This window comes from Myxocyprinus asiaticus, chromosome 24, assembly GCF_019703515.2.
Source record: "Myxocyprinus asiaticus isolate MX2 ecotype Aquarium Trade chromosome 24, UBuf_Myxa_2, whole genome shotgun sequence".
NCBI lineage: Eukaryota > Metazoa > Chordata > Actinopteri > Cypriniformes > Catostomidae > Myxocyprinus > Myxocyprinus asiaticus.
The window spans coordinates 1,397,319-1,410,000 of NC_059367.1; the positions used below are offsets into that span (position 1 = coordinate 1,397,319).

General features: G+C 34.2%; 2 protein-coding genes across 4 annotated transcripts in view; one reads left to right on the top strand and one right to left on the bottom strand.

Moving 5' to 3' along the window:
• The window catches only part of LOC127414591 (fatty acid binding protein 1-B.1-like), a 932,240-nt gene that overhangs the window by 225,118 nt on the left and 694,440 nt on the right, over positions 1-12,682 (top strand). The window lies entirely within an intron of this gene.
• The window catches only part of LOC127414551 (rasGAP-activating-like protein 1), an 80,653-nt gene that overhangs the window by 58,694 nt on the left and 9,277 nt on the right, over positions 1-12,682 (bottom strand). Inside the window, exons 3-5 of the mRNA XM_051652657.1 lie at positions 12,577-12,682; positions 10,439-10,500; positions 8,432-8,561 (exon numbers count right to left, since the gene is read on the bottom strand). The exon at positions 12,577-12,682 is cut by the window's right edge and continues 8 nt beyond it. Of these exons, the coding sequence (XP_051508617.1) occupies positions 8,432-8,561; positions 10,439-10,500; positions 12,577-12,682 (298 nt within the window). The remainder of the gene's footprint in view (positions 1-8,431; positions 8,562-10,438; positions 10,501-12,576) is intronic.

Here is a 12,682-nt window from a genome sequence, read left to right on the forward strand (position 1 = left end):
AATGGCATCATAGGAACTTAAAGATCTCTTATGGCATCATAGGAACTTAAAGGTCTCTTATGGCATCATAGAAACTTAAAGATCTCCTATGGCATCGATGGAACTTAAAGATCTCTTATGGCATCATAGGAACTTAAAGATCTCCTATGGCATCATAGGAACTTAAAGATCTTTTATGGTATTGTAGTAACTTAAATATATCCAATGGCATCATAGGAACTTAAAGATCTCCTATGGCATCATAGGAACTTAAAGATCTTTTATTGCATTGTAGTAACTTAAATATATCCAATGGCATCATAGGAACTTAAAGATCTCCTATGGCATCATAGGAACTTAAAGATCTCTTATGGCATTATATAAACTTAAAGATCTCCTATGGCATTGAAGGAACTTAAAGATCTCCTATGGCATCATAGAAACTTAAAGATCTTTTATGGCATTGTAGTAACTTAAATATATCCAATGGCATCATAGGAACTTAAAGATCTCTTATGGCATCATAGGAACTTAAAGATCTCTTATGGCATCATAGAAACTTAAAGATCTTTTATGGCATTGTAGTAACTTAAATATATCCAATGGCATCATAGGAACTTAAAGATCTCTTATGGCATCATAGGAACTTAAAGATCTCCTATGGCATCGAAGGAACTTAAAGATCTCCTATGGCATCATAGAAACTTAAAGATCTTTTATGGCATTGTAGTAACTTAAATATATCCAATGGCATCATAGGAACTTAAAGATCTCCTATGGCATCATAGGAACTTAAAGATCTCCTATGGCATCGAAGGAACTTAAAGATCTCCTATGGCATCATAGAAACTTAAAGATCTTTTATGGCATTGTAGTAACTTAAATATATCCAATGGCATCATAGGAACTTAAAGATCTCTTATGGCATCATAGAAACTTAAAGATCTCCTATGGCATCGAAGGAACTTAAAGATCTCCTATGGCATCATAGAAACTTAAAGATCTTTTATGGCATTGTAGTAACTTAAATATATCCAATGGCATCATAGGAACTTAAAGATCTCTTATGGCATCATAGGAACTTAAAGGTCTCTTATGGCATCATAGAAACTTAAAGATCTCCTATGGCATCGAAGGAACTTAAAGATCTCTTATGGCATCATAGGAACTTAAAGATCTCCTATGGCATCATAGGAACTTAAAGATCTTTTATGGTATTGTAGTAACTTAAATATATCCAATGGCATCATAGGAACTTAAAGATCTCCTATGGCATCATAGGAACTTAAAGATCTTTTATTGCATTGTAGTAACTTAAATATATCCAATGGCATCATAGGAACTTAAAGATCTCCTATGGCATCATAGGAACTTAAAGATCTTTTATTGCATTGTAGTAACTTAAATATATCCAATGGCATCATAGGAACTTAAAGATCTCCTATGGCATCATAGGAACTTAAAGATCTTTTATTGCATTGTAGTAACTTAAATATATCCAATGGCATCATAGGAACTTAAAGATCTCCTATGGCATCATAGGAACTTAAAGATCTCTTATGGCATTATATAAACTTAAAGATCTCCTATGGCATTGAAGGAACTTAAAGATCTCCTATGGCATCATAGAAACTTAAAGATCTTTTATGGCATTGTAGTAACTTAAATATATCCAATGGCATCATAGGAACTTAAAGATCTCTTATGGCATCATAGGAACTTAAAGATCTCTTATGGCATCATAGAAACTTAAAGACCTCCTATGGCATCGAAGGAACTTAAAGATCTTTTATGGCATTGTAGTAACTTAAATATATCCAATGGCATCATAGGAACTTAAAGATCTCCTATGGCATCATAGGAACTTAAAGATCTCCTATGGCATCGAAGGAACTTAAAGATCTCCTATGGCATCATAGAAACTTATAGATCTTTTATGGCATTGTAGTAACTTAAATATATCCAATGGCATCATAGGAACTTAAAGATCTCCTATGGCATCATAGGAACTTAAAGATCTCTTATGGCATCATAGAAACTTAAAGATCTCCTATGGCATCGAAGGAACTTAAAGATCTCTTATGGCATCATAGGAACTTAAAGATCTCTTATGACATCATAGGAACTTAAAGATCTCCTATGGCATCGAAGGAACTTAAAGATCTCCTATGGCATCATAGAAACTTAAAGATCTTTTATGGCATTGTAGTAACTTAAATATATCCAATGGCATCATAGGAACTTAAAGATCTCTTATGGCATCATAGGAACTTAAAGATCTCTTATGGCATCATAGAAACTTAAAGATCTCCTATGGCATTGAAGGAACTTAAAGATCTCTTATGGCATCATAGGAACTTAAAGATCTCCTATGGCATCATAGGAACTTAAAGATCTTTTATGGTATTGTAGTAACTTAAATATATCCAATGGCATCATAGGAACTTAAAGATCTCCTATGGCATCATAGGAACTTAAAGATCTTTTATTGCATTGTAGTAACTTAAATATATCCAATGGCATCATAGGAACTTAAAGATCTCCTATGGCATCATAGGAACTTAAAGATCTTTTATTGCATTGTAGTAACTTAAATATATCCAATGGCATCATAGGAACTTAAAGATCTCCTATGGCATCATAGGAACTTAAAGATCTTTTATTGCATTGTAGTAACTTAAATATATCCAATGGCATCATAGGAACTTAAAGATCTCCTATGGCATCATAGGAACTTAAAGATCTTTTATTGCATTGTAGTAACTTAAATATATCCAATGGCATCATAGGAACTTAAAGATCTCCTATGGCATCATAGGAACTTAAAGATCTCTTATGGCATTATATAAACTTAAAGATCTCCTATGGCATTGAAGGAACTTAAAGATCTCCTATGGCATCATAGAAACTTAAAGATCTTTTATGGCATTGTAGTAACTTAAATATATCCAATGGCATCATAGGAACTTAAAGATCTCTTATGGCATCATAGGAACTTAAAGATCTTTTATGGCATTGTAGTAACTTAAATATATCCAATGGCATCATAGGAACTTAAAGATCTCTTATGGCATCATAGGAACTTAAAGATCTCTTATGGCATCATAGGAACTTAAAGATCTCCTATGGCATCGAAGGAACTTAAAGATCTTTTATGGCATTGTAGTAACTTAAATATATCCAATGGCATCATAGGAACTTAAAGATCTCCTATGGCATCATAGGAACTTAAAGATCTCCTATGGCATCGAAGGAACTTAAAGATCTCCTATGGCATCATAGAAACTTAAAGATCTTTTATGGCATTGTAGTAACTTAAATATATCCAATGGCATCATAGGAACTTAAAGATCTCTTATGGTATCATAGGAACTTAAAGGTCTCTTATGGCATCATAGAAACTTAAAGATCTCCTATGGCATCGAAGGAACTTAAAGATCTCTTATGGCATCATAGGAACTTAAAGATCTCCTATGGCATCGAAGGAACTTAAAGATCTCTTATGGCATCATAGGAACTTAAAGGTCTCTTATGGCATCATAGAAACTTAAAGATCTCCTATGGCATCGAAGGAACTTAAAGATCTCTTATGGCATCATAGAAACTTAAAGATCTCCTATGGCATCGAAGGAACTTAAAGATCTCTTATGGCATCATAGGAACTTAAAGATCTCCTATGGCATCATAGGAACTTAAAGATCTTTTATGGTATTGTAGTAACTTAAATATATCCAATGGCATCATAGGAACTTAAAGATCTCCTATGGCATCATAGGAACTTAAAGATCTTTTATTGCATTGTAGTAACTTAAATATATCCAATGGCATCATAGGAACTTAAAGATCTCTTATGGCATCATAGGAACTTAAAGATCTCTTATGGCATCATAGAAACTTAAAGATCTCCTATGGCATTGAAGGAACTTAAAGATCTCTTATGGCATCATAGGAACTTAAAGATCTCCTATGGCATCATAGGAACTTAAAGATCTTTTATGGTATTGTAGTAACTTAAATATATCCAATGGCATCATAGGAACTTAAAGATCTCCTATGGCATCATAGGAACTTAAAGATCTTTTATTGCATTGTAGTAACTTAAATATATCCAATGGCATCATAGGAACTTAAAGATCTCCTATGGCATCATAGGAACTTAAAGATCTTTTATTGCATTGTAGTAACTTAAATATATCCAATGGCATCATAGGAACTTAAAGATCTCCTATGGCATCATAGGAACTTAAAGATCTTTTATTGCATTGTAGTAACTTAAATATATCCAATGGCATCATAGGAACTTAAAGATCTCCTATGGCATCATAGGAACTTAAAGATCTTTTATTGCATTGTAGTAACTTAAATATATCCAATGGCATCATAGGAACTTAAAGATCTCCTATGGCATCATAGGAACTTAAAGATCTCTTATGGCATTATATAAACTTAAAGATCTCCTATGGCATTGAAGGAACTTAAAGATCTCCTATGGCATCATAGAAACTTAAAGATCTTTTATGGCATTGTAGTAACTTAAATATATCCAATGGCATCATAGGAACTTAAAGATCTCTTATGGCATCATAGGAACTTAAAGATCTTTTATGGCATTGTAGTAACTTAAATATATCCAATGGCATCATAGGAACTTAAAGATCTCTTATGGCATCATAGGAACTTAAAGATCTCTTATGGCATCATAGGAACTTAAAGATCTCCTATGGCATCGAAGGAACTTAAAGATCTTTTATGGCATTGTAGTAACTTAAATATATCCAATGGCATCATAGGAACTTAAAGATCTCCTATGGCATCATAGGAACTTAAAGATCTCCTATGGCATCGAAGGAACTTAAAGATCTCCTATGGCATCATAGAAACTTAAAGATCTTTTATGGCATTGTAGTAACTTAAATATATCCAATGGCATCATAGGAACTTAAAGATCTCTTATGGTATCATAGGAACTTAAAGGTCTCTTATGGCATCATAGAAACTTAAAGATCTCCTATGGCATCGAAGGAACTTAAAGATCTCTTATGGCATCATAGGAACTTAAAGATCTCCTATGGCATCGAAGGAACTTAAAGATCTCTTATGGCATCATAGGAACTTAAAGGTCTCTTATGGCATCATAGAAACTTAAAGATCTCCTATGGCATCGAAGGAACTTAAAGATCTCTTATGGCATCATAGAAACTTAAAGATCTCCTATGGCATCGAAGGAACTTAAAGATCTCTTATGGCATCATAGGAACTTAAAGATCTCCTATGGCATCATAGGAACTTAAAGATCTTTTATGGTATTGTAGTAACTTAAATATATCCAATGGCATCATAGGAACTTAAAGATCTCCTATGGCATCATAGGAACTTAAAGATCTTTTATTGCATTGTAGTAACTTAAATATATCCAATGGCATCATAGGAACTTAAAGATCTCCTATGGCATCATAGGAACTTAAAGATCTTTTATTGCATTGTAGTAACTTAAATATATCCAATGGCATCATAGGAACTTAAAGATCTCCTATGGCATCATAGGAACTTAAAGATCTTTTATTGCATTGTAGTAACTTAAATATATCCAATGGCATCATAGGAACTTAAAGATCTCCTATGGCATCATAGGAACTTAAAGATCTCTTATGGCATTATATAAACTTAAAGATCTCCTATGGCATTGAAGGAACTTAAAGATCTCCTATGGCATCATAGAAACTTAAAGATCTTTTATGGCATTGTAGTAACTTAAATATATCCAATGGCATCATAGGAACTTAAAGATCTCTTATGGCATCATAGGAACTTAAAGATCTCTTATGGCATCATAGAAACTTAAAGATCTTTTATGGCATTGTAGTAACTTAAATATATCCAATGGCATCATAGGAACTTAAAGATCTCTTATGGCATCATAGGAACTTAAAGATCTCTTATGGCATCATAGGAACTTAAAGATCTCTTATGGCATCATAGAAACTTAAAGATCTCTTATGGCATCATAGAAACTTAAAGACCTCCTATGGCATCGAAGGAACTTAAAGATCTTTTATGGCATTGTAGTAACTTAAATATATCCAATGGCATCATAGGAACTTAAAGATCTCCTATGGCATCATAGGAACTTAAAGATCTCCTATGGCATCGAAGGAACTTAAAGATCTCCTATGGCATCATAGAAACTTAAAGATCTTTTATGGCATTGTAGTAACTTAAATATATCCAATGGCATCATAGGAACTTAAAGATCTCCTATGGCATCATAGGAACTTAAAGATCTTTTATGGCATCATAGAAACTTAAAGATCTCCTATGGCATCGAAGGAACTTAAAGATCTCTTATGGCATCATAGGAACTTAAAGATCTCCTATGGCATCATAGGAACTTAAAGATCTTTTATGGTATTGTAGTAACTTAAATATATCCAATGGCATCATAGGAACTTAAAGATCTCCTATGGCATCATAGGAACTTAAAGATCTTTTATTGCATTGTAGTAACTTAAATATATCCAATGGCATCATAGGAACTTAAAGATCTCCTATGGCATCATAGGAACTTAAAGATCTCTTATGGCATTATATAAACTTAAAGATCTCCTATGGCATTGAAGGAACTTAAAGATCTCCTATGGCATCATAGAAACTTAAAGATCTTTTATGGCATTGTAGTAACTTAAATATATCCAATGGCATCATAGGAACTTAAAGATCTCTTATGGCATCATAGGAACTTAAAGATCTCTTATGGCATCATAGAAACTTAAAGATCTTTTATGGCACTGTAGTAACTTAAATATATCCAATGGCATCATAGGAACTTAAAGATCTCTTATGGCATCATAGGAACTTAAAGATCTCTTATGGCATCATAGAAACTTAAAGATCTCTTATGGCATCATAGAAACTTAAAGACCTCCTATGGCATCGAAGGAACTTAAAGATCTTTTATGGCATTGTAGTAACTTAAATATATCCAATGGCATCATAGGAACTTAAAGATCTCCTATGGCATCATAGGAACTTAAAGATCTCCTATGGCATCGAAGGAACTTAAAGATCTCCTATGGCATCATAGAAACTTAAAGATCTTTTATGGCATTGTAGTAACTTAAATATATCCAATGGCATCATAGAAACTTAAAGATCTCCTATGGCATCATAGGAACTTAAAGATCTTTTATGGCATCATAGAAACTTAAAGATCTCCTATGGCATCGAAGGAACTTAAAGATCTCTTATGGCATCATAGGAACTTAAAGATCTCCTATGGCATCATAGGAACTTAAAGATCTTTTATGGTATTTTAGTAACTTAAATATATCCAATGGCATCATAGGAACTTAAAGATCTCCTATGGCATCATAGGAACTTAAAGATCTTTTATTGCATTGTAGTAACTTAAATATATCCAATGGCATCATAGGAACTTAAAGATCTCCTATGGCATCATAGGAACTTAAAGATCTCTTATGGCATTATATAAACTTAAAGATCTCCTATGGCATTGAAGGAACTTAAAGATCTCCTATGGCATCATAGAAACTTAAAGATCTTTTATGGCATTGTAGTAACTTAAATATATCCAATGGCATCATAGGAACTTAAAGATCTCTTATGGCATCATAGGAACTTAAAGATCTCTTATGGCATCATAGAAACTTAAAGATCTTTTATGGCACTGTAGTAACTTAAATATATCCAATGGCATCATAGGAACTTAAAGATCTCTTATGGCATCATAGGAACTTAAAGATCTCTTATGGCATCATAGAAACTTAAAGATCTCTTATGGCATCATAGAAACTTAAAGACCTCCTATGGCATCGAAGGAACTTAAAGATCTTTTATGGCATTGTAGTAACTTAAATATATCCAATGGCATCATAGGAACTTAAAGATCTCCTATGGCATCATAGGAACTTAAAGATCTTTTATGGCATTGTAGTAACTTAAATATATCCAATGGCATCATAGGAACTTAAAGATCTCCTGTGGCATCATAGGAACTTAAAGATCTCTTATGGCATTATAGAAACTTAAAGATCTCCTATGGCATCGAAGGAACTTAAAGATCTCCTATGGCATCATAGAAACTTAAAGATCTTTTATGGCATTGTAGTAACTTAAATATATCCAATGGCATCATAGGAACTTAAAGATCTCCTATGGCATCATAGAAACTTAAAGATCTTTTATGGCATCATAGAAACTTAAAGATCTTTTATGGCATCATAGAAACTTAAAAATCTCCTATGGCATCGTAGGAACTTAAAAATCTCTTATGGCATCGAAGGAACTTAAATATTTCCAATGGCATCATAGGAACTTAAAGATATCTTATGGCATCATAGAAAATTAAGATCTCTTATGGCATCATTTTGAAAAGCATTTTGGTACCGCTTCGTTTAAAAGTGAAGGTGAAGATCAGAACATCTCTGGTTCTTACCGGGCTTCAATGACATGACAGTGCAGGCAGGTCCTCTGAGCGTCTCTGTGGAGCTCCAGAGCCAGATGAATCTCACCCTGAACCTCTTCATCTGGATCCACACGAGTCAGATTCAACCAGTTATCTAAACCTCCAGGAGAACACATACACACTAACGCGTTACATATCATTTTTTACAAATGATTCACTATTACACTAAATTTAAAAAAAGTACATTTTAAACATGAACTGAGTCATGGAGTGCTTCTATACTACTTTGTACTATTTCTCAAGTATGCAGTATTTAGATTGGTAAGGGTTTCCTGTAGCTCAAATGGTTGAGCATGGCACAAGCAATGCTAAGATAATGGGTTCAATTCCCAGGGAACACACAAATTATAAGATGTATACCAGTCCCCTAAATGCACTGTAAGTCACTTTGGATAAAATAAAAACAAGTGTTTGCCAAATGCATAATTGGAAATGTGCAGAATACAACAGAGCACTCTGCATGGAATACTGTATTCCAATGCATTTCTCATTTTCAACATCTTTCTTAACTTATGATTTCATCAGACTGCCCAAAGCTATGATTTAGACACTAAATTACTGGACACTACTTATTGAATTAAACGTGTAATGAGGTCAAATGAGAACAATGTAGCATATTATTATCGTTGCATACTGTTTCGCATACTATATTTCTTTGTCCGTGTATTCCATGCATATAGAAAATTCACACACTGTGCACAGTAAACCAGCAGAAAATAGTAAATGTGTAGTGTGGTACTGTAGTATTCTATTGTGTACATACTGTAGGCAGTCATCAGAACAGATACAGCTGGCTTGTACATTTACTTTGGGTTAACAGTCATAATAACTCTCAAATCTGAGACTTTAACTCAGCAAAACTCTTCCCATGATCTCGTGGGTGAGGGGTGAATCACTTATGATTCATGCCGGACCAGTCCATGCTGGGAAGATGTGAGAGCCTCTGTGGGGTGATGTGGTGCCTAATTCATCATGTGTGCCCATAATAACTAATATCTCCTCCATATCAGCTGAGTAGTGCTCTTATCAGGGAATACATTTGTGTAAATAATTATACTTCAGCTCCCTGTGTATTTTTCACTTGCACAGTTTTTTGACATAATTATATACAGTAAGTCTACTGGAGAAAATGTTCCTATTTTGCATTTATATATATATATTAAATTATATATATATATATATATATATATATATATATATATATATATATATATATATATATATATATAATTTAATAAACCAAATCATTACAAGTTATATTATCAGCATAACAATTTGAGTAAAAGGCTTGAGTATAATTTGAGAAATTTAAATTAATTTCATAGGTTCTTAGTTTAAGTGCCCCTTTGCTTTAATAACAGCACACACTTGAACTGGCATGGACTCCAAAAGTATATAAGCTACTATAAAAAAATATTGCTTGACTGAAGTGTAAATGACTGCAAATTAAGAGTAGCGTGTAACTGCTACAGTTTCAAAAGGAACTTCCTTACCGCTGTGGTGAGCAACTAAGAATATCTTGTTTGTTTCTCTGGGGAATTAAATATGAATATATTTCTGAAGAAAGGGGAAGTGCAACTCAGAACTGGTATTTTTGCCATTTAATTTATATTTAAAAGAAAACAACATCATCGACTAAAAATAAATATTTAACCATTGTCATCACCAGTTCTTCCCCAACATAGCACCCAACAGTAATTTATCAAATCTAACAATGCTATACAGAATGGAAACTCATACATGATTTGAGGTTTTATTATTAATTTAGAATGCTTTAAGCAAGAAAACATGAAAAACCTTTCAAATAAAACAGATTTATTCCACACATAACCTTAAAGGTCACACAATAAGTGACACTCAGACATAAATGTCACAACAAGTGTTTGGGTACGTTCTCTTTACTCTGCATTTGTCTTTTAAACCTTCTCCATGCAGCAAAACAACATCTTACTTTAGATTCAAAGAGCACACAAATACCTTTGGGTTGAGCAGTGATCACGTCTTTACTGAGGGAGATTTTTCCTATGACATCATCATGACTGAGACGTGAAGAAAACATTAGATCAGTGGCATTCATGTTCAGACTTCACAACTCAAAGAGAAGAAACAATGTTTTAGATGATAAACCACCATGATGCTTCACAACTGAACTCAGGATTTATAATGACATTTTCCACAGTCTAGTGTTGAAGATATACTGTATAGCTTAGGAGACATTTACAAGACAAGTCAGAAACTACATGGAAGATCTAAACAGGAGCTAGACATATTGTCATTAGCAGATACATGGATGGACAGACAGACGGAAAGACAGACATACAGAAAGACAGACAGATGGACATACAGACAGATAGACAGACGGAAAGACAAACAAAAAGACAGACAGACGGAAAGACAAACAGACAGGCAGGATGACAGACAGACAGATAGATAGACAAACAGATGGAAAGACAGACAGACAGACAGACAGATAGATAGACAAACAGATGGACAGACAGACAGACAGATAGATAGATAGATAAATAGATAGACAAATGGATGGAAAAAACAAAGACAGACAGACAGTCAGACAGGCAGGTAGGTAGGTATATAGATACAGTATATAAATAGATAGATAGATAGATAGACAAATAGATGGAAAGATGGACAGACAGACAGGAAGACAGATAGATAGACAAACAGACGGAGAGACAGACAGTCAGACAGACAGACAGATAGATAGATAGATAGATAGACAGATAGAAAAACAGACAAACAGAAGGACAGACAGACAGATAGATAGATAGATAGATAGATAGATAGATAGATAGATAGATAGATAGATAGATAGACAGATAGAAAGACAGACAGACAAATGGATGGAAAAAACAGACATAAAGACAGACAGACAGGCAGGTAGGTAGGTATATAGATACAGTATATAGATAGACAGACAGACAGACAGACAGATAGATAGATAGATAGATAGATGACAGACAGACAGACAGAAAGACAGACAGACAGACAAATGGATGGAAAAACAGACATAAATACAGACAGACAGTCAGACAGACAGGTAGGTAGGTATATAGATACAGTATATAAATAGATAGATAGATAGATAGATAGACAGATGATAGATAGACAGACTGACAGACAGAAAGACAGTCAGACAGACAGATGATAGATAGACAGACTGACAGACAGACAGACAGACAGATGATAGATAGACAGACTGACAGACAGACAGACAGACAGACAGACAGATGATAGATAGACAGACTGACAGACAGACAGACAGACAGACAGACAGATAGATAGATAGAATGACAGACAGACAGACAGACAGACAGACAGACAGACAGACAGATAGACATAGATAGATAGATAGATAGATAGATAGATAGACAGATGATAGATAGACAGACTGACAGACAGAAAGACAGTCAGACAGACAGATGATAGATAGACAGACTGACAGACAGACAGACAGACAGATGATAGATAGACAGACTGACAGACAGACAGACAGACAGACAGACAGATGATAGATAGACAGACTGACAGACAGACAGACAGACAGACAGACAGACAGACAGACAGATAGACATAGATAGATAGATAGATAGATAGATATATAGACAAACAGATGGACAGACAGATAGATAGATAGATAGATAGATAGATAGACAGACAGATAGACAGAAATACAGACAGATAAATAGATAGACAAACAGACGGAACGATAGATAGATAGACAGATAGAGACAGACAGACAAACGGACAGAGACATACAGATATACAGACAGACGTAAACAGACAGACAGACAGACAGACAGATAGATAGATAGATAGATAAAAAACAGATGGAAAGACGGACAGACAGACAGACAAACAGATGGAAAGACAGATGGACAGACAGACAGACAGAGACAGACAGACAGACAGATAGATAGAAAAACAGACAAACAGATGGAAAGACAGACAGACAGACAGACAGACAGAGAAATACAGATAGACAGACAGACGGAAACAGACAGACAGACAGACAGACAGACAGTCAGACAGGAAGACAGACCAATGTCTCCAATCTGCTGTAAATGAATCGCATCACAGTGCAATCGAACGTTTGTTACCTAATAGTGTCTTCATCCATGACGTAGAAGGTGAGTGTATGGAAACCCACTGGTAGATGAAGTGTGTACTCCTCTCCCCAGAATGGATTCAAGTTTTTCCAGATAG